Source organism: Bombus terrestris, chromosome 7 (assembly GCF_910591885.1).
Source record: "Bombus terrestris chromosome 7, iyBomTerr1.2, whole genome shotgun sequence".
In the NCBI taxonomy this organism is placed as follows: Eukaryota; Metazoa; Arthropoda; class Insecta; order Hymenoptera; family Apidae; genus Bombus; species Bombus terrestris.
Window position 1 is genome coordinate 12,044,886 of NC_063275.1, and position 20,159 is coordinate 12,065,044.

A 20,159-nucleotide genomic window follows, 5' to 3' on the forward strand; every position below is an offset into this window, starting at 1 on the left:
ACGACATAGCCGTATAACGTGGTAGTACTTTAGAGGCGACACGAATAGCACGATAGAACACGAAGCACACGGCCAGTGAGCCGAGAGTCGATTCAGGGTGAGTCATTTTCACATACGATCAGTCGGATCGTGGATTGTAGCCGCGATGGATCGAACAACTGTGTGGTCGTTGTTGTCGTTGTCGTTGTCATCGTTGTCGTTGCCCTTGTCGTCGCCGTCGTCCTGGTCATCGTCGTCGATTGTGTCTCTTTGATTGGCAGAAAAGAAGGAACAGGACTCGAGAACAATCTCTCGAGGAAAATGGACGTGGGTCTGGTCACTCGTGCATCCTTGAATTCTCTGCACATGGGCGATGGCCGAATCGTCTCCCCGAATAGCCTCGACGAGTGGACCTGCTCCAGTTTGCGAGTGAGTGCAACAATTGTTTGCTGATCGTGATCATGACTGGTAACGTTCAAACGTCGCAAGAAATATCAAATATCCTAGAACGGGAATAACTCCGCCTAACTCTTTCATCTCCGAATATAAATATTTTTTCCCAAATCGAAGATAAGACAAAAATCAGCTGTTTTGAAACGGTTATCTATTTAGTCGTAACATGTGCAAATGCGCATTGTCTGTATATTGGTAATTAACTTGAAAACGATAGCACAAAATCGTGAAATGATGTAATATTAGTAAATTAAAATATTTTTTAAAATATTTAAAATATTGGACTTGGAATGAAAGGGTTAAACGCGTTGTTTACTCTGCGATTAAGCATTTCACTGCATAATAAGCGAGCGATCTTAATTAGAATTATAAATGAATTCTTTTTTATCAGAAAAGGAATACATACACGTATTTAATCATACATTTCAATCATATATTTCAATTACGATGGTAGTATCATATATATCAGTGTATGAAGCTGATACGCGGAATGAATTAAACCGAGTAAAGTTACTCGCGAGCTTCATTAGAATTCAACGGATAGATATTAAAGTCCCGTGGAAGGACATTTCTAGAAAATTCTATTAATTCCATTCGCGTCTGAAAAATGTTTATGAAATATCGTTTCGTAATCGCTGATGATTATATTCGCGATATAAACGAGATAATTAGAGAGCAACGAATTTAATCTAATGTATTTTCACGTAATAGCATTCGGCTCAAAGCCGATATATGTACTTCGACCAAAAGATAATCCGTCTTATTTCCGTATCATTCTAGTCATAAGTAAACATTTCCGCCTGCTTAGCCGTGTTTCATACATTTTGCAAAACATTTCCGACGCGTACGATAATTGAATTATAAGAATGACATTAGGATGAAAGGAGAAGGCCACGGAAGCATTAGAGAACGCGAAAAATCACTATCTAGTAATGTCGCCAAGATTTCCGTGAAATTACGACTGACTATCGTTGGCTTTATCTATTGAAGACGGGTCTCGATAACTTTTAAACTGCATGCAATCGCTAACGCTAAAAATTAAAGAGTAGTCCGATGTTATATCATGTTTTTTCTCATTCTATCGATTACAAGGAAAAGTTGGATTTTTTCATGGCGAACGATCGTTCGAACAGTTTATTTGTTACAATATCATCGAGCTTATATCAACAACTGCCTTTGATAATCGCAATGGAGAAAAATTTATTCAATCTGGATCACGTCCTTCATGGTAATTCAATGATGCGAGGAAGAGTTTGATATCAAAGTGTTGCGAGTTTCCAAACTGACGCCATTTTCCTGGCAATCATTGAAACATTTCCTCGTTGAATGATATAGGAATATCAAAGATGATATCATTTTTCGTTATCTATCTTCGTCTTCGTATCCTTCAAATAGAAAAACTATTTCATTTCCCGTCAATCTAAAAGATATATATAAGTACATACATCTATCATATATTAAGGAATTTAGTTCATAAACAAGTACACGATTATCTTTTCTAAGCGGTCTTATATTCTTGCTAACTTCCAAAACAGTCTACGACGGTCGCGTTATCGACAAGCAACGTTATCGAAAGTTCTAATCTCGCTGCCACTGGAATGCTAAATATTTTCTGATCTCTCCAATCCCTTCACGCAATATCGATTATATCTAAGATTTATGTTGCCCTTGTCTAATATAGTATATTTTGTGCCCAAAAATGAAATTTGGAATTTCAACAACTCCGATACTGGAACACTTTTTTTATTCGGAAATTTTCTCAGTAATAATTCTTAATTCACTTAGTACTTCCTGTTGACTTACACGAAATACCAATTACAGAAACTTCTCTGAAATGTTCTCTCAAGATACTACTGGAATAATTCTAAGAACAACTAACGATATACTGAATCTTTGTTAATTTATAATTATTCTAGAAACGATTATTTACTTTTTAACTTCACTTTTAACTTAATTTTTAATTTAACTTTTCTATTAAGTAAAGATATATTATATAGGCCGTTAGAAAATTTAATTGAACAAAGAAAACACAAAACAAAAATACTACAGAAGAATAGTAAAACTTCAGTTTTCTCAGATGTGTCAAAATAATAAACAGGACATCGTGATTAACGACAGCAATAGATATAGTCACTAAAATCCTCACAAACATATTGTCTACATCGATTATATACATACTGCTAACTCACAATCAATTTAGATACTATGATCGAGAAACGAAGACAGGAATGTTATGACGATTACACACAAGGAGAATAGGGACAGAGAAAAAGGTGGTCGGGCCCGAGAGATTGAAGATCAATATTCGCCGGACCGGATGAAAGGTTCGCGGGATACGAAAACGCACGCGCGAAATGTAGACGGGAACTCGTTCGTTTCCCGGTGGAGAGAGCCTCGAGAGTTTCGCCGGGCATCGTCGCTTTCCTGCGGCAGGAAACCGTGAAAAGGAGACCCACGCCGTATCGTGCGGAGGCGCGGCTGCGCTCCGCGATACCCGCTACGATTTTTATCGTGCTTTACGAGCCGCATAATTCACGTCAGCTACCGTGATTTTACATCAGACAGCCGGTGACTGTCGGAGATACGCGCACGTTGGTAACGTCGAGTTTTTTGACTCTTCCATCAATGAAATTGTGGCTACTGTGGCTATTGTGGTTTCCGTTCGATATCGAATAATAGTTATTCTTCATAAAAGGATATATACTGTTTAATCGTGTCGCGTGAAACCACTATTTATATATATCAAGTTCTTGGAATATAAAATTACAAGTTGAGAAAGTTTAGAATTGATTTAAGATATTGTCTTGTTTGATAAAACAGAAGGAAGAGGAAGTACCATTTTGACAAAGAGGTGTGATTTTATATAGTGATTTATTTTAGAGATGGTTAATAAAATTCCGATAGTTTATTATTTATCTTTAGTATCTTTAGTTTGTAATATTGTTACTTGTGTTTGCTATAGATTTTTAAACACCTTTTTAAGTTAGTATCTCGCGATGCTGTGTTTCTTCTGTGACGCAGTTACATGTGATTCCATATCGGTCCGAGCGTAGGTAACATCGAAGGATCTTTCTTGTATTTTTCCAGGACTGGAATTTTACTGTGGTCTCTCTTCATTTGTGTCTCAATGTATGTTTACTAAGAGAATAAGAATCGTGTGAGATTTCCATTACTGGTCTTCACTAAATGATATGTAATTGCGTATAGGTACATATATAAATGTCACGTTCTTCGAAAGATCTATGTGGCAAACACGTGTGATTCTAATTGTAAGATTTATATGTTGAATGCTATACTCGTCTGCGTAAAAAGTGTTACTGCTACTAATGTACTTCAACTGGTTTTATATTAGAACAATATAAAACGAGTTTTCCATAAAATCAATAATCTCCTCGATTTTAAGTATTTTTCTCTCTTTTGCCGTGTATTTGTTCATCCATCATAAGTACACAGGCAAGTCTTATTTTATACAAACACTCGACAGGAATGGAACATTTGCAGCCGTTCGAATACTTACTAATTATCGTTCCCGCTTCTTCTATCTCTGCACATTTATTTTGTTTTTTTGACCGTTATTGTTAATAACTTTAATTAGTCGAATTCTAAGGAACTTCAATTTCCGAGTCATTGGGAAGCTAACGAGGCAATCATGTACTATATCAGGCGTTAAATTTAAATGATCGCGGGTGAAAGTCGATGGAATGCATTGCAAAATGTGTATCGCGTACTTCCAGCTATTTCAGTTATTAATCATTATTTTTAACTTAAATGTAATATACTCTCTTTTACAAACGATGCTTTTTAAGAAACAGTCATGCTTTCTTTTGGGCAATTCATAATTTTTCTTATTAAGTTTTATTTCTATAATAATGTTAGAAAATTAATCAGATCACTATCGATAAAACATCGTCTTATCAATAATGATGTACCTTGTTTTTTAAATTTCGACGATGCATAGGTTTTATCATCAATTTTTATTATAAAAACGTTAGAAAATTAATTAGATAATTATTGATAAAATATCGTTGCGTTGACGGTGATAATGGTTACCTTATTTAGAAAGCTCAAACAATCATTCGGTCACACACCGAATACATAATCTGATGTGAGCTTTCTCTTTCAGAAACAGTTCAAATACAAGGGCCTAGAGAAGCTATTCACGGTTTACCAAAGGAGGATTCAGTATGGTTATCTGTCGCTCTTCGTACTCTTGCAATTGGCCCTCGGAATCACGTATTGTTTGATTCTAGTTACAATGGTAAGTGAGAAACAGAATACGAAACAATAGGGCGCTCCGTTTCGAAGTTACGTATCCAGTTGTTATCGAGGAACCGCTCTACACTATGAAGAATATATCCTATTAATTAAAACTTCCCCTTTCGTCTGTAATTAGATTATCGCATTCGTTCGATTCTACAAATTATTTCAAATAATGATTAAAAGCTTCTACAAACAATTGATTCTAGTATCTGTAAGATATCTTACTTATTAAAACATAGTGTTGATTGAAAAACAATAATACTTAATTTTCCATATATTATTCATTTTTCATGCTAAAAAAAGAAGGCGTACTGAAAACTGCAACTTATCCGACTTAGATTTTCCTCTAAATTCCATCAATAGCATTGCAAATATCGTGCAATTACAATTACTTCTGTATACTCAGGTAACAATTGTAGTTCTTAGTGAATCGATAATCTTCATTGGTAAGGAGTGGCCAGTTTTATTCCTAATAATAGTCACGCACGGGATACATTCAAATTACGTAGAAATTAATCAGTAAAGCTAAAAATACAGTTAGGCTTTAAGTATTTACAGAGCGAGAGAGACAAAAAAAGAGACACTAAATTTACTCTACTTTTTCGTAGGTCAGCATAGAGAATTGTGTGCCGGATGTGGTGATCTGCAGTCTGGTGAGCGCGCTACTATGCCCGCTAATCGCGATCTCGTTCAGGTCGAAAATTATCGCTAGGAACACCTATTTACCGGTCATGTTGTCCTGCTTGATCGTAGTGCTACTGGTAGTCGGTGACTTGGCCGTTCCCTTGTACTACACCCTCCTCTATAACGACGACATACCACCGATAAGGTAACACCGATAAGAAAACGGGGAAGTTCCCGGCTAATCATGACAAGGCCACCGTTTAATTATCATTCGCGACCTTCGGTTTCCTCATTGGTACAGTCGGCTTTCTGTAACTCGTACTTTGGATTTACTTCCTCAAAACTGTTAGTATGTACAATAGTTGTGAAAGATCGACAAAATTGATGTTAATCTCATTGTGCGAAACATTTTGTAAGAGGTTCCGTGAGATAATTCTCTAGGCGGTCGTATCCTCGCTTATCTTTAAATTATCGGTAAATCGTAATGGTTTTTTGTGTTAAAAATAGATATTCCAGAACAGATAAGAAAGCTTGGCTAGTATCATAAATTGTTATCTTTTCATTATTCCACCCAGATCGAGTTAATGAAGTTACTGGCGTTATATCTTGATACCTTGCATCGTTTATTTCTTGCCCTCCATTTTTTTTCTTTTTTTTTTCTTTTTTTAGTCCTAATTTGTTTCTTTTATTGTTGTATGTATCCGTTTGAGGATTCAAGAATGAATATAATGAGTAGTCGATACCAGGATTAAGCTAATGTGCAATTGTCATTAACAGATTCCATTTAGCGATCAGTTAATTGCGTTTTACCTTTGTTGCTAATGAATGCATAACCGTGAACTTTTATATACGTTTCGTTTATATACATGCGATTGTGTTTGTTTTTTTTTACAGACCTGCGTACGCGACTCACGCGCTCCTGGCGTGTTACGTTTTCCTGCCTCTTACGGAGAATTTACACGCTTTCGTACTCGGGATCACGGCTACCATATGTTACCTAGCCGCTCTCTTGTTAATCACTTACAGAAACACATTCGATTATAGCACAAAGGTAAAAATATCATACGTTTGCTGCTTATTGACGTCGGATCGTTAAAAACTGTATAAATGTATCTTCAAATAGCAGACTGTTCGGAATGATTAAATAATGAGCTGACAGAGTGAATTTATCATTTTGAAAGATAGTCTTGGTATCTTTCACAGAACAACAGTTAAAATCAAAGTATAAAGAGCTACATTTCTTTAAATTATTTTATTCTCTTGAGTTATCAAAAAATTTTCTATTGCAATATTTTAATTTGATTTATAAATATTTCAGATCATTACAGACACTATATACTTTGCTTGCGTAAATGGTCTCGGTTTGTACTTCAGATTTATGAATGAAATTGTTATCAGACGATCGTTCCTAGATCACCGCAAATGTGTGGAATCGACACTGCGGTTGAATTATGAGAAAGATCAGGAAGTATGTTTCTATAAACGAGTTTCTTAGAACGTGATTAAGTATTTTCTCATAAAAACGAATAACAATTTTCAGGAGCAACTTACGCGGAGTATATTGCCTCAACATATAGCTGCAAAGATAAAGAAAGATTTTAGGGACATTTTTAGATTTATAGAAGAACATAAAAAACCTCCTCCCAAAGGACGTCCTCATAAGTATGTTTATTCCATAATAAGTAAATATCTTTCATCGCAAAGACTTACAACAAGTATTATTCATTGGTTTTTAGTGATTTATGCGTCGAAACGCACAACAACGTAAGCATTTTATATGCTGACGTGGTGAATTTTTCCGGACTAACCGTGACATTGCCCGTACGAAAATTAGTAGAGACATTGAACGATTTGTTCGGTAGTTTTGATGAGGCTTCCGAAAGGCATAATGTTCTACGTATCAAATTCTTAGGTGACTGTTACTATTGCGTAAGCGGGGTACCAACTCCGAATTCTCAGCATGCAAAGAACTGCGTAGATTTAGGTAAATTATTCATTTTAAAATATGTATATTCTTATCCATTCCTCTCACTTTCACTTCTTAGAAATTTAATAAAGCTTAATTAATTAGGCCTTGATATGATAAAGATCATCAAAGATGTGAGAGCAAAAGTACGTCGCGAGAGCGGTGTGGATGTAAATATGAGAATAGGAGTTCACTCGGGCAACATAATATCGGGAATCCTGGGTAACAACAAGTGGCAGTATGATGTCTGGTCACGCGACGTCGTTATAGCTAACAAAATGGAGCAAACAGGAAAACCCGGAAAGGTTCATGTTACACAGCAAACATTGGACCTCGTGAACGCTAACGAATACGATTGCGTTCCGGTGGAATCCTTGAATGACGAGGTTCTCAAGAAATACGGAATTCGAAGTTACTTGATAACACCTTCGACTCCAGACCCTCCGTCTACGCAGGTGCGTATTTCCCAGTGGCGTAGGAAGCCCGTGGTAAGCGAATGTGAATGAAAAATTTGTTTACACTTAACAACGTTCGAACAAATTCCTACGCCACTGACAATATCTTCTTAATCGTTGAACGAACTTCCGTCGAGGGTTTCGCATCGTTGACAGGCGAACCATGTTGCAGAACAGCGAGAACACCTTGACAGTCATGACTCCAAGCACCCCCCCGGTGTCCAACAAGCATTACGTGAGATTCTACGTACGAAGCAGCGTTACTAACGCTGCCTCGAGAAGCAGTAGACGGCTTACTGCTACTATAAATAATCACGTTGATATGTTCGCCGGCTCTTGCAGACGACGTACACACTTTATGGACTCCTGTTTGCGAGATTATCATCTGATGCTCAAAGCCGCAGATGCGGAGATGGAGAATGCTATTAAGAAAATGCCTCTCACCAAGTGGAAGTAAGTACTCTCGATTTCTGATTCATTCGGTAACTCTGACACGTTCTATATAAAATTGAAGATGAATTTTTTTGATGATTTTCAAGGCAATGGTGCAAATGGGAAGAGATAAATCCAATATTTTTAACATTTCAACAATGGAATTGGGAGATACCGTTTCTGAAAGAACCAGACCCACTTTTCAAATTTTATATCGGTTCCGCTGTTTTCGTTCTGATTTTTATGGGACTCATTTACCTGGTGCCTACATTTTCGCTTTCTAAGTACGTTTTCCTTACAAGAATATTTATTAACAATACGGATAAGATTGAGAACGTTTTCAACACTCTAATTTATAGGTGGCATTTGAGCACAACGATTAGTTACGCGACGGCGATATTATTTTTGATTGCTTTACTGCCGATAGCTTGGATGCACTTCGCTTGGAACCGATATAAGGACCCACATGATGAACATGAAGGACATATACCGCATCCTCGCAATAAATTATTGTGTTTTCTATATCAAACTAGCATAAAGGTAAATATTCTTATATATTTCATATCTCATGTGATTTTTATAGTATTGAGTATTATATTATATTTTTTACACTATACTGTAGGTTGTTTGGAGTGCATTCCTCAGGACAGTGCTATACTTGGTAATAACGATAATGCTAGCAACGTGCGCTATGTTTGACATGATTGTAGGTTGACAGTATACATATATACTATGTTAAATATTAGATTATTAATTAAAGTATTCAATTGTTATATAATTTCAGTTTGAATGCAAAAATGTGAATGAGCTTGCAAGTAATAATATAACATCCAGCGTGTTGGATCCTGATGGTATGAAACTTGATTGCGTGGCTACACCTTGGGTAAGATTGTTTAGTAGGTACTTGTATGCTATAGATTCTCTATTAGCTTAACTTTCCAGAACATCAAACAATGTTTTTAATTTCATTCAACGACTATTTCTAGCAAATGACGCAAACTTGCTCCTTGGCAATTCTGACAAGCTTTCTGTTTTTGAGACTCCATTATATCCTAAAGTTAGTAATAGGCATCATAGTAGTAATATTTTATTCGTGGAATGTTTGGGTGTATCGTTCAAATTTATTTCAGGTAATTATAATCAGTCTTTTTAATTTGTTACTGTATTTGTAAGTAAATTTTAGTGGCAGGTCATTTTTATTTGCAATTTCTTTCATAGTCAGGCGAAAGATGGAATCCATATTTAGAACCAAGACTGGCTCACATTTTAAGCATAGTTTTCCTTGCCTTTTCGTTGCATCTCATAGATCGTCAGGTGAGCGTATTCAAATTGACAAGAGCATTATTTCTTCAATAATACACTGCTCGTATATATTAACTCGAGTAAAAATTTATTCAGGCAGAATATCTGAGCAGATTGGACTACTTATGGAAACGTCAATTGACCAAGGAACAAGATGAAGCATTCCATACGAGGAACGCTAATAAACTTCTACTCCGTAATATTTTACCAGAACATGTTGGTATGTTAATTTTTAAGTAATATCAAAATGCAATCAATTACGACTTTAATTATATCACGTATAAATTTTATGTAGCGGAGTTCTATTTGAACATGAACAGAACAGAAGAAAACGAGCCCTATCACGAAGCTCATAATAACGTGGCCGTCATGTTTGCTTCATTAACGGATGTATCCATTGATGGAAGTAATACTCTGGCAGATCTAAATGAGATCATATGTGAATTTGACAAATTATTATTTGAGCCATGCTATGTTTGTCGAATTGAAAAAATCAAAATTGCTGGTAAATGAATATAGAACGAAAATAAGAATTTTTAAAACGCGTTGTAAAGACATAATGGAAGAACGTTATGATCGTCTTAGGTACCACCTATATGGCAGCTTGTGGATTAGAAGCCGGTCGACGAGATTCGATGCGTAGCACAGTAAGCGAGGAAAATTTCAACGACAATGTGGTAAAAGTTATGGCTCAGTTCGCAGCCGAGATGATGGCAGTACTAGATAAATTGAAGAGGAAATCTTTTTACACATCGAAACCTTATAGGTACATATTTATATCTGTATAAATCTATATTCGTTTACCTGAATTGTTTATGAAAATAAAATATTGTTTCAGATTAAGAATTGGAATATCACATGGCGAAGTAACAGCAGGAGTAGTAGGCGCTCAAAAGCCATTGTATGATATCTGGGGTGATGCTGTGAACATGGCATCGAGAATGGATACGACAGGTGTTCCAGGAAAAATACAGGTTCGATTAAAACTAAATTTTAGCTTAAAGAAGTATATTTTTTTATTCAAAGCCATTTTTTGGATAATGATCATTTACATAGGTTACGGCAGAGACTGCAGCTGTTCTTGAACAGCAAGATGTTAAGTGTCACCTTCGAGGAGAAACGTATGTCAAACCGAAAGGATTCGTTACAACATACTTTGTTGGTATCGACGATAACCGACAACTTCAAAGAGCGGATTCTATCGAGGAGACTAGTCTGTGATCGAAACGCTCTGATCAATTACTGTGGTCATAATGTGAAAAGTGAGATATTAGGTATCTAAGTGAATATATAGAGACACAAGAGAAAAACCAAAGAAAATTTAAAAGACCAAAGAATCGAGGGAAAAGAACGCAATCAATGACTGCGTCACTATGTGGAATACCTCAACTTATTCAATCGATTACACATGTGAAGTATGTTTGCAATTATATGCCATAAGGCCGACTATTGACAAAATGATGTATGCATCATCATTACAAATCGAAGATGCTAATTTTAATAGCATTTTTTTACATAAAGAAATTGAAAATGATTTTACATAATCATTATATATGTAAAAACAACTTTATACATAATAGTATACATTTAAAATATCTTCCATTAGCGTTTTCCAATTTGTAAATTCATTTACGTGAAAGATGTTTTATGTGAAAATCTATTAACGCTATACTTTATTTCATTCGGCCATTTGAATATTCATATTGTAAGTAAGTAAAATAATTTCCAAATGGTGATTTTGGAAAACGCTATCATAAACAATGCACAACCCATTGAAAGTATGAAAGTCTTGTAATTGACGATAAAAATATTTTCAAGAGTGACTCTTTGCAAATGACAATTAGAAAGATAATCAAAAGGACAAGAATATAACATTTTATTTATATCGATGCATGCGAATGATAATGATGTTCTTTAGCTGTATGTTAAATGTACATACAATGCTCCGCATCTGATTAACAAAAAGGTAGCTAGTTTGAAATATTTATTGACATAGGTTTTTCCAGGGTCATGACAATGGGCGAATGTTTTGAAAATTGATGTACTTATAAACATATTTTCACAATGTTCACTGTAAAGCTAAAAACATTTCATGATATCAAAGTTCATAAGTTTCAAAACTCAGCCTTGAAATACCTGGACAGCTTTATGTTCTATTTCGTTTATGTCGAACACTAAATTTTCGTTTAAATACGAACATGCGATGATATCACAACCTCATTATTAATTTGTTTCCAGGCATAGTTTAAATATTTTGTGAAAATTCTTAATAAGTAATTAAACAAATCGGGATGGAATTTTCATTATATAAAGGTTATTGCTATTTAGCGACTAAGCAAAGTGATTAATAGAAATATAAAGTCGCCCCGCAAATCGCGAATCTAAACACATAAGAGATTCGTGTTTAATGAATAAGTAAAAATAATTCTTATCACGTAATATCAATGGATTTTTACAATAATGCCTACGAACTATGCCCAAAATCATTATGTTCACTTTACGAATCGTTCCAGTAGAACAGATACAGCAATTTTTTAAATATATCATTTCTTCCTTAATTTATGAACCACACATTTTATAAACTGAGCTCCCCATCCTGGTTATAAGTAGAACTATGAATTTATTTTTCTATCGACTATATTATTAGCGTGACAAACGCTGCTTTCTTTCTTTGTAAATATTTTTGTATATATTTTTTAAATATTAAAAATAACGACCAATGTGATTGAAATAAAGTATTTATTACTACATACACAAGGTGCAAACGTAATTTATAAACAAACAAACGTAAAAGAGCATTATAACAGATATCTATATATACAATCCAATAAAACTCTTAATATTTAACGCTTTGTACCTCTATTGTATTATAGTTTTCCCTTATATAAGTCTTTAATCTCGTGACATCTTACCCCGTTCTATTGTTCTTTTTTCTTCGTTTATCATTTTTTTGTAGTCATACATGTTCTTAGTTTTTTAACGCTATAGTTTTGTGCAATCTGTCGGAACGAGATCTTGAGATAAAGAATATTACCCATAGCAACAGTATAATTAGGAGATATTTTTATTAAAACGGAAATTACTAATTATCAACTATATAAAAAGTTTTTCATTTCAATACAAAAAATATTAGAGATCATGCATCTATTTTATTAAATCAATTTCTTTCATACCAACCCTTAATATTCTTACATTTTTATATAGCAATTTTTAAGATTTTTTTACGGTTATCGCGTTCGACTTTTCATTTTTGAAATCTACGAGGACAGTCTTCCACAGTAGGATTGGACTATAAATATTTATAAAATTAAATTTTAATTAACTTATAGTAACAATAGTTTTTAATAATTATTTATGAAGTTCTAATTAATAGAAAAAGTAATTCCCCCATCCATAAAAGGATTAAAAAGCATAGTAGTAATAACATACGTTTTACGTGATTCGTTAATTACATGCATGCATGTTTCATGAATTTTTCGTTTATGCTAATTAGAATAATTCGTTAATTTTTCAACAAATGGCTACGAAGATGGCTTCACATACGTAATGGCCTCGTTTTTTCGATCGGGAGTGGCGTTTATTTATCTCGATACAATTCGTGTGCAGGACTACGTGTACACCTTGACAGATGGTGACACTGACGACTATATTCATTCAGACTTGGCTTAGGGTTTATCGATTTACTCGAAGTTTTAGAGCTTCGCATAGTGAACTTGGTTTATTTCGAGCAACAACAAAAAGATCGATGCGTGTGAAGTCTTTTCACTAGAGAAATCGTTAATTTTTCGATGGTACCTGTATGAGTCATCTTGAAAACAGATCATACTTGCTTGTCATTTTGTTGACAACAGTGGAATAAGATAGACAGATAACAATTCTTTGCCATTTTTGACGTTTGAACTGTCATCGTGTCGTCTGTGATTTTCTACAAAACCTGGAGTTCTCTGATTCACGCGCCGAGAAACTGAACAGGAGAATAAGTAATCGTAATTTTTTTTATCCCGAAGGATATTACCTTCAAATCGAATCCTGTATGCCTCTAGAGTAAATTACGAAAGTGATTTTTTATTGCGAATGATTATCTTAATGCGTTAATCAATGAGGGTATAACCTCTAAGAAGGAGGTTACTATCACACATAAAGAATAATTGAAGAGTGCTTGTAGAAAACATTGTAAGTGCCAAGAAACATGTTTTTCAGGAGAGAAAAATAAGTTATGCATTAATGTAATCCAAATTCATGAAAGAGAAAAGTATATCCATAGAAAACCCTGTATGTGCCACCTCTTAATTGTAAAGAAAACTCAATGTTCCATTCATTTACATAGATGGCATGAACAAAAGCCAAAAAACAATTAATTAATGTTTATTGACACATATTTTCTTCTATAGCGGTGGCACTATGACATCATCCTCTAGCATTATTAGTAACTATTTAGAAAGGAAAATTACACTTGAATTCTATACTACAGTATTCAAAATTAGAATTATTCAATTTTGGCACCTACAGTGTTTTCTACAAGTACTGTTCAATCGTATTTTAATATATTTCTAATCTTGTTTAAGTAACATAAAAGTCAACATGGATATTGGCTTTTCGTCATACCACAATGGTGGACCCGCAAGGGAACAAGACTTTGGCAGATTATCACAGACAATTGGAACGTCAATTTTGAAGATATCTCAAAATGGTAAATATATGAACTTTATTTGTTGAAAGATATATTCAGTACTCATTTTGATTTCTGTTTGACAGTATCTTCCATGCAAAAGATGGTTAATCAATTGGGTAGCTCTACAGATTCTCAAGAGTTACGGAATCAATTGTAAGTTGTTATCAAGAAGTGTTAATCAATTGCATTCTATGAATACATATTTTATATAATGTATTTTTTAGGCATCAAATACAACATTATACGCAACAGCTGGCAAAAGATACTAGTGTGCATCTTAGAGACTTGGCTATATTGGCTAATAATTCAGGATCTACCAGTCCTGGTGAACAGAGACAGCGTAAAATGCAAAGGGAACGTTTGCAAGATGAATTTACAAGTGCATTAAATTCTTTCCAAGTATGTTTACTTTGTTATTTTACTGTGTATGTTCATTTACATTTTTAGGAAACACAATGGAGGAACATTATGATATAGCGAAGCATCATGTATTTCTAATTTGTTTTATTCAGCAAATTTCCTTAGGAAGGTGGCCTGTAGCCACATACCACATGTGGCAGTGGCACACTCCATTCGTGAAAATTTGTTTGTTAGAAATCGGTCATTATTCATTTTCATGATAGTTTTCATAATAAATAGCAAAGTATCATACAATTATATCCCAAAGGGTCTTCTAGGATTTAGATGCTCGTTACCGAGCATAACGGTTCTTGGTACTTCATAGTGCTATGACCCTGTTGCCAAGCCACTATGTAATGATCACCAACTCCTTCACCCTCGCTTGAAGGACAGGTCACATTACAGATGCATTGGAAGGGGGTGACTGCGGTTTGGTCGCCTTTAGGAATAAGTTAATTGTCATTTATTCATCACTCATAGAAACTCATACTTATAGTCACAATCTTTCGTTAGTTAGTCTTCATTGTCATCCATAGTTATTCACTTTAGTTAGTTAGCAGTTATAATTGTTTGTTGAAATACATGATTTTTAGTCTCCAACATGGAGTGTTCTTTCGAATCGTTTTATATTAGTCGGCATATCGCGCGCAAAATTCAATAAACTTCGAACGACTCACAAAGATCAATCGAGGGGAATAAGTATGTATAAATTAAATCTTTTAGGCAGTGCAAAGGCTTGCAGCCTCTAAAGAGAAGGAAATGGTTAGAAAAGCAAAAGCAAGTGCAGGTATTACTCCATTTGGAGAAAAGAAACAAGAGACATTAATAGAGTTACAAGATAGCAGAACTCAGAAGCAAATACAGCAACAGCAGTTAAAAGAGGAACAAAACTTGCGAATGTTGGAAGAACAAGAAGCAAGTATAAGACAGTTGGAGGTACATTTCTTTACTTTAATGATGTTATGAATTTTCTGAATCGATATTATAATGATTTATTTATTTTGCAGAATAATATTAGTGACATCAATCAAATTTTCAAAGATCTTGGTGCTTTAGTATATGATCAAAGAGAAGTCATTGATTCTATAGAGGCTTCTGTTGAAAGAACAGAAGTATCTGTCCATGAAGCTTCTTCACATGTAAGACAAGCAACTATGTATAAAAATAAACTGCGCAAGAAAAAATGCATACTCGTTCTTATTGGAGCAGTCGTGCTGTCTATACTAATCGGAATCATTGCTTGGCAAAGCTCTTAAAGTATTTGATGGTACAAAATGACAGTAAAAGACATAGCTGCACTGCATCTTAACTGCAAGGTACCATACTTGGTGTATTTTCTGAAAAATCTCCTGATTTAATTAAAGTCGCTTTACGAATATGAGGAAAGAGTAGTACTATCAATCAATGGAAGTAAACGTAATGGGAAGAACTTGCATCGCACTATATTGTACTAATAACATTCTTATAATTGTGATAATAAATGGTGCAAGATCTATTTTACGAATAAGATGTGCAACGGCAAGTCTAAGGCTGCCCAGTCCATTTGTACGTTTCATTACTCAATGTGTAATATTAATACATAAATATATATATAAAAAAGAAAAATATATAAATATATACGTATATACGTATATAGGTCTATTCATGATATAGTTGTGATCAATAATTTCACATTATTTTATGGATTATAATATGTGAATATAGAGATTCATTTTGAACGATGCCAGTCTGCATTTTGAAAACTGAATCTCGCGTGAATTGTATGAATCGGTAAGGAGTGAATGTATTGGTAAAATCATCATATAGTGTGCAAATTGCGAACATACTACAGAGATTGTTCTTATCTGTAAACATTAAGATTAAAAAAAAATCAATGCGGATATTATGAAACAGCAGAGTATATGAATGAAAAATCAATGTAAGCTAATTGTATTATATTTAAGAATGTTGATTTATTTTAGCCAGAATGTAATAAATCATGTAAAATGAAGTATATATATCAAATTTGAACAAAATGATTTATCATTACTGAATTTAACAATTATTAAATTATTTTAAGACAAATTTTTACTTTGTTTAATATTTGATTAATGTAATATTAAAAGTATATATTAAATCATCTTATGTATTAAAAAATTTACTTTAATCTTCAGTCTATCATTTTATACATACTACAATATGTGTAGGAATCACGATGATTCCCGCGTGCTAAGAGGAATACCGGACAAAGCTTCACGCCGCACAAATAGATAGTGTTGTTATAACGAGTTCATTAATAATGCCAATAAGATTAATAACAGAAGTTCGCAAATAGTACGCGAGTATTATAGTAGTTAGTCTTGTACAAAAGAATAATTTATAATGTGAAAAGAAATTACGGCACATATTGTTATTCATAACAAAAGGAAAAGCATGTATTGCGAATATCAAGTTTCGAAGCAGAAGAAGGAAGAACAAAGGACGTCGTTGATAGACGCAGTGCTTTTGTGAAAAAGCGTTTATTCTTGGCACCGTTCAAGCGTCTGCTTGTGCCTGCCATGCCGTGGTGCTGGTGAGTTCTGGGGAGTTGGCGCCAGCGGCAGAACGCCCCTATGTAAAAAATATTAATTGAAATAAAATTGTGTGTCATATCGTTTCATATCGAAATGTGATGCGACTCATCGATTGTGTATACATATGTACTTAATACTTACTTTACTACTTACATATACATGTATATGTATATATATATATATATGCTACCTATGTAAGTATTCACCAGTTACATTCGTGTCGTTTGACAGTTTACATCTATGTTCACACAATATGGAAGTGCATTAATTGTTTTGTTTGACATTCGCGCTCCTAAATTAAATATATCGAAATAATAAAAAAGAACACGTATCAGACAGAAATTTTAAAAATATAATGTTGAAGCACATTTTTGGTGTAACTACGATTGTATTAATATGTTTGTCAGGATCTGAGGTTAAGTCATTAACATAGAAAATAGCAAAATCTAATTGTCATAATACATAATCCCTATAAACGAATTACAGGCGCAGTATGATGATAAACGGTGCAAATGCATTTGTCCTAGTCTTCCATCCGTTATAAATACAACACAATCGTCGTCAGAACGAAAAACATATATTATAAATGTTCCACCGTCTGAATGGTAATTGAAATTCCTAATACTTAATTAAGAAGCTTAATCCCATATGTGTAACATGCATAAGTTATCAATGTCATTTGTATGTAACTTCATGTAAATTTTAATCTGCAGTAAATGTGAAAATGTTGTATTGTCAAAAGTGGGAGATCAGTTGAAAGGTAAAGAAGAAATTTTTTGTTCACGATGTGATTGTAAATATGAAAACAGGAATACTACCATTATCAAAGTAAGTCTTTTTACTATTTCTCATTTAGTAGAAAGTTTTTAAAGTAATTTGTCTTTTCAGATAGTAGTGATACTTGTTATTTGGGTTATATCTCTGTTAGTAATTTATATGTTGTTTTTGATTTGCCTGGATCCATTGTTAAATAAAAGAATTCATAAAGCTTCAACAAATATTGGCTATCATGAACACAATAATGAAGATGTAAGTTAATATGGTTTATTATATACATTAAAGTCTAAAATATCAGATGTTCTGTTTGATATGTTATGATTATTTAAACCATTTTTGTTTTAATAGGATGATTCTTCAACTGCTCCTGGAACATTTCATGCCATGGGCGAAAGAGGTAATGTTTTAAATCGTGTTGGTCATCAACAAGATAAATGGAAACGTCAAGTTCGTGAGCAGAGACGTAACATTTACGATCGGCATACTATGCTTAATTAAAGTGTACAATTCTGTTTATAGAAGAAATTAAATATAATAAATAACAATACAAGGGCTGTGACATTTATTTGATGGCATTTACAATTCTGTATGTATAATTTTTTCAGATTATCTTACATATAAATATGTTTAATTCCTTATATGAAATGATAAAAGTAAACAATTGAGCTATTTGTAAATGCTAACAAATCTGATTATGGATGCTATATTGATATTACATCAAATAACTGGTGATTTCTATATTCTTTGAGTAATGTATCAAACAGTAAAGTATTAAAGTGTGTTATTTCTATTGGTAAGTGTATATATATTTTTATGAAATATTTATTTAAAAATAAATTGAACTATTTTACAGCCTGATATTCATGAATTGTTACATAAATAATTTTAGTATATGGAACATTACTTTCCATAGCATGAGTAATACTCAATTTGTAGAAAATCAATACAATTTTGCTTGTTTAGATCAATTCACAATCATTCAAAATTTGAATATGAAATTATTTAACATTATTTGGACACTGCAGACGAGTCTTTATCACGTAATACATCTTCAAAAATGTTTTTGAGTGTATCATACAATGTTAAAACTAATGCTCCACCAGTACCTCTGAGAATATTTGACAGTGAACCTTTAAAAAAAGCACCAACACCTTCTGCCTTGGCTGTTTTGATCCAACAATCTAATGTATTTTTATACATGATTTCTCTTTTACTACGTCCTGATTGCATCATCATACGTCTTCTAACTGTATCAAAAGGGTATGACATAACTCCAGCCACTGTTGTTACTACCTGTAAATATTACATCTGAAAGTTTGAACATATCTTAAAGTAATAAAAAATGACTTACTTGCGCAATTAAAAAGGTAATATGTAGGGGAGTATTTTTTGGATCAGGAAGCATGCTTTTTGTGGTATCATAAAGTCCGAAATAAGTAGCTCTATAAATAATAATTCCTTGAACGCTTACATTAAACCCTCGATATAAACCAATAAGGCCATCTGTCCTGAAAATTTTTACTATACAATCACCCAGACCTTTGAATTCCCTTTTATCTCCTTGTCCAATATCTGCAGCCAATCTGCAAAAGTACATCATTATTACATTATCTAGAGCTACATAAAAGTAAATGTATTACCTTGTACGAGCAAAATCAAGTGGATACACAAATAAAAGAGATGTTGCTCCAGCAGCTCCACCAGAAGCCAAATTTCCAGCAAACTGTCTCCAAAATGCATCTTTTGGAACACCTTCTAAGAATATAGCTTTGAATTTGTCTTTAAATGCAAAATTTAAAGCTTGAGTTGGGAAATATCGAATTACATTAGCTAAATTTCCTCTCCAAAAACTAAGAAATCCAGTTTCTTTCGGTATACGTATAAATGCATCCATCATTCCTAATAAAATGAAAATCATGGTAAACCATAAAAATATTATTTTATTTTGTATTGAGAAACATACCTTTGTACCGATCTTCTGGTCTTATTTGCTTTGAAGTATGTTGAACTTGGAGTAATAATTTTACCCTTTCTAATGGTGCTACTGCAGTTTTTGATACAGCTGCAGATATCCCACCAGCTAAAAAATCTATTATAAATGACTTGTATGCATCCATATTACAAATTTTTTAAGACATGTCTTTAGAGATAAATTTCAGTTTACAAAGATAAAATTGGTTCAAATTAGGGATCATAATGTTAACACAATTTCATAGATCAAATGATTTTATAAGTTTATTTCGACATAAAACATATCTTCATTACATTGAAACTATTATAAATAAATA

At 33.5% G+C, this 20,159-nt stretch overlaps 4 protein-coding genes and 3 long non-coding RNA genes across 12 annotated transcripts; 3 read left to right on the plus strand and 4 right to left on the minus strand.

Annotated features, from left to right (window-relative positions):
* Positions 1-111: 111 nt before the first annotated feature.
* Positions 112-12,318, plus strand: LOC100643364 (adenylate cyclase type 2). 4 transcript variants are annotated; one of them, XM_012310122.3, is made up of 20 exons: positions 112-408; positions 4,556-4,690; positions 5,301-5,521; positions 6,211-6,367; positions 6,635-6,784; positions 6,857-6,978; positions 7,053-7,300; positions 7,388-7,737; positions 7,910-8,190; positions 8,277-8,453; positions 8,529-8,709; positions 8,792-8,875; positions 8,954-9,052; positions 9,156-9,299; positions 9,388-9,483; positions 9,568-9,691; positions 9,767-9,976; positions 10,057-10,237; positions 10,310-10,445; positions 10,528-12,318. In XM_012310122.3, exons 1-20 carry the CDS (start codon positions 301-303, stop codon positions 10,690-10,692), a joined length of 3,369 nt encoding a protein of 1,122 aa, XP_012165512.2. In that variant the 5' UTR covers positions 112-300; the 3' UTR covers positions 10,693-12,318. The 4 variants fall into 4 exon arrangements, with proteins under 4 accessions (XP_012165512.2, XP_020719575.2, XP_012165513.2 ...); XM_020863916.2 differs by lacking the exon at positions 112-408 and adding an exon at positions 2,891-3,027; XM_012310123.3 differs by lacking the exon at positions 112-408 and adding an exon at positions 3,147-3,283.
* Positions 1,482-2,714, minus strand: LOC125385486. Its single transcript, XR_007224812.1, has 2 exons — positions 2,622-2,714; positions 1,482-1,817 (listed from the first exon to the last, which is right to left on the minus strand). It is a non-coding gene; the product is annotated as an uncharacterized LOC125385486 (long non-coding RNA).
* On the minus strand, positions 2,942-6,338 carry LOC110119443. Its single transcript, XR_002307940.2, has 2 exons — positions 6,213-6,338; positions 2,942-3,570 (listed from the first exon to the last, which is right to left on the minus strand). It is a non-coding gene; the product is annotated as an uncharacterized LOC110119443 (long non-coding RNA).
* On the minus strand, positions 11,482-13,033 carry LOC125385485. Its single transcript, XR_007224811.1, has 2 exons — positions 12,901-13,033; positions 11,482-12,760 (listed from the first exon to the last, which is right to left on the minus strand). It is a non-coding gene; the product is annotated as an uncharacterized LOC125385485 (long non-coding RNA).
* A 20-nt stretch (positions 13,034-13,053) lies between these two features.
* Positions 13,054-16,537, plus strand: LOC100648943 (syntaxin-7). Of its 3 annotated transcripts, none has more exons than XM_012310125.3 (6): positions 13,054-13,644; positions 14,037-14,161; positions 14,227-14,296; positions 14,368-14,542; positions 15,266-15,478; positions 15,550-16,537. In XM_012310125.3, the coding sequence occupies exons 2-6, from the start codon at positions 14,053-14,055 to the stop codon at positions 15,796-15,798; spliced, it is 816 nt and encodes a 271-aa protein (XP_012165515.1). In that variant the 5' UTR covers positions 13,054-13,644; positions 14,037-14,052; the 3' UTR covers positions 15,799-16,537. The 3 variants fall into 3 exon arrangements, with proteins under 3 accessions (XP_012165515.1, XP_012165516.1, XP_003396680.1); XM_012310126.3 differs by having other exon boundaries at positions 13,054-13,457; XM_003396632.4 differs by having other exon boundaries at positions 13,079-13,451.
* Positions 16,538-17,295: 758 nt separating this feature from the next.
* LOC100651328 (uncharacterized protein CG1161) lies at positions 17,296-18,421 on the plus strand. Its single transcript, XM_012310127.3, has 5 exons — positions 17,296-17,509; positions 17,581-17,699; positions 17,808-17,922; positions 17,983-18,123; positions 18,220-18,421. Exons 1-5 carry the CDS (start codon positions 17,450-17,452, stop codon positions 18,367-18,369), a joined length of 585 nt encoding a protein of 194 aa, XP_012165517.1. The 5' UTR covers positions 17,296-17,449; the 3' UTR covers positions 18,370-18,421.
* Positions 18,422-18,729: 308 nt separating this feature from the next.
* Positions 18,730-20,150, minus strand: LOC100646828 (ADP,ATP carrier protein). Its single transcript, XM_003396453.3, has 4 exons — positions 19,835-20,150; positions 19,512-19,770; positions 19,223-19,454; positions 18,730-19,164 (listed from the first exon to the last, which is right to left on the minus strand). Exons 1-4 carry the CDS (start codon positions 19,986-19,988, stop codon positions 18,880-18,882), a joined length of 930 nt encoding a protein of 309 aa, XP_003396501.1. The 5' UTR covers positions 19,989-20,150; the 3' UTR covers positions 18,730-18,879.
* Between the last annotated feature and the right edge of the window lie 9 nt (positions 20,151-20,159).

What these genes read in the sequence shown, in the direction of transcription:
- LOC100643364 (XM_012310122.3), top strand. Translation starts at nt 301, where the DNA reads ATGGACGTGGGTCTGGTCACTCGTGCATCCTTGAATTCTCTGCACATG. An exon ending in GCGCTATGTTTGACATGATT is followed by an intron (nt 8,876 to 8,953) that starts GTAGGTTGACAG and finishes ATATAATTTCAG; the next exon opens with TTTGAATGCAAAAATGTGAA. An exon ending in ATCGTTCAAATTTATTTCAG is followed by an intron (nt 9,300 to 9,387) that starts GTAATTATAATC and finishes TTTCTTTCATAG; the next exon opens with TCAGGCGAAAGATGGAATCC.
- LOC100648943 (XM_012310125.3), top strand. Translation starts at nt 14,053, where the DNA reads ATGGATATTGGCTTTTCGTCATACCACAATGGTGGACCCGCAAGGGAA. An exon ending in GTGCATTAAATTCTTTCCAA is followed by an intron (nt 14,543 to 15,265) that starts GTATGTTTACTT and finishes TAAATCTTTTAG; the next exon opens with GCAGTGCAAAGGCTTGCAGC. An exon ending in CAAGTATAAGACAGTTGGAG is followed by an intron (nt 15,479 to 15,549) that starts GTACATTTCTTT and finishes TTTATTTTGCAG; the next exon opens with AATAATATTAGTGACATCAA.
- LOC100651328 (XM_012310127.3), top strand. Translation starts at nt 17,450, where the DNA reads ATGTTGAAGCACATTTTTGGTGTAACTACGATTGTATTAATATGTTTG. An exon ending in AATGTTCCACCGTCTGAATG is followed by an intron (nt 17,700 to 17,807) that starts GTAATTGAAATT and finishes TTTAATCTGCAG; the next exon opens with TAAATGTGAAAATGTTGTAT. An exon ending in GGAATACTACCATTATCAAA is followed by an intron (nt 17,923 to 17,982) that starts GTAAGTCTTTTT and finishes TTGTCTTTTCAG; the next exon opens with ATAGTAGTGATACTTGTTAT.
- LOC100646828 (XM_003396453.3), bottom strand. Translation starts at nt 19,988, where the DNA reads ATGGATGCATACAAGTCATTTATAATAGATTTTTTAGCTGGTGGGATA. An exon ending in ACCAGAAGATCGGTACAAAG is followed by an intron (nt 19,771 to 19,834) that starts GTATGTTTCTCA and finishes TCATTTTATTAG; the next exon opens with GAATGATGGATGCATTTATA. An exon ending in TTACCTTTTTAATTGCGCAA is followed by an intron (nt 19,165 to 19,222) that starts GTAAGTCATTTT and finishes TAATATTTACAG; the next exon opens with GTAGTAACAACAGTGGCTGG.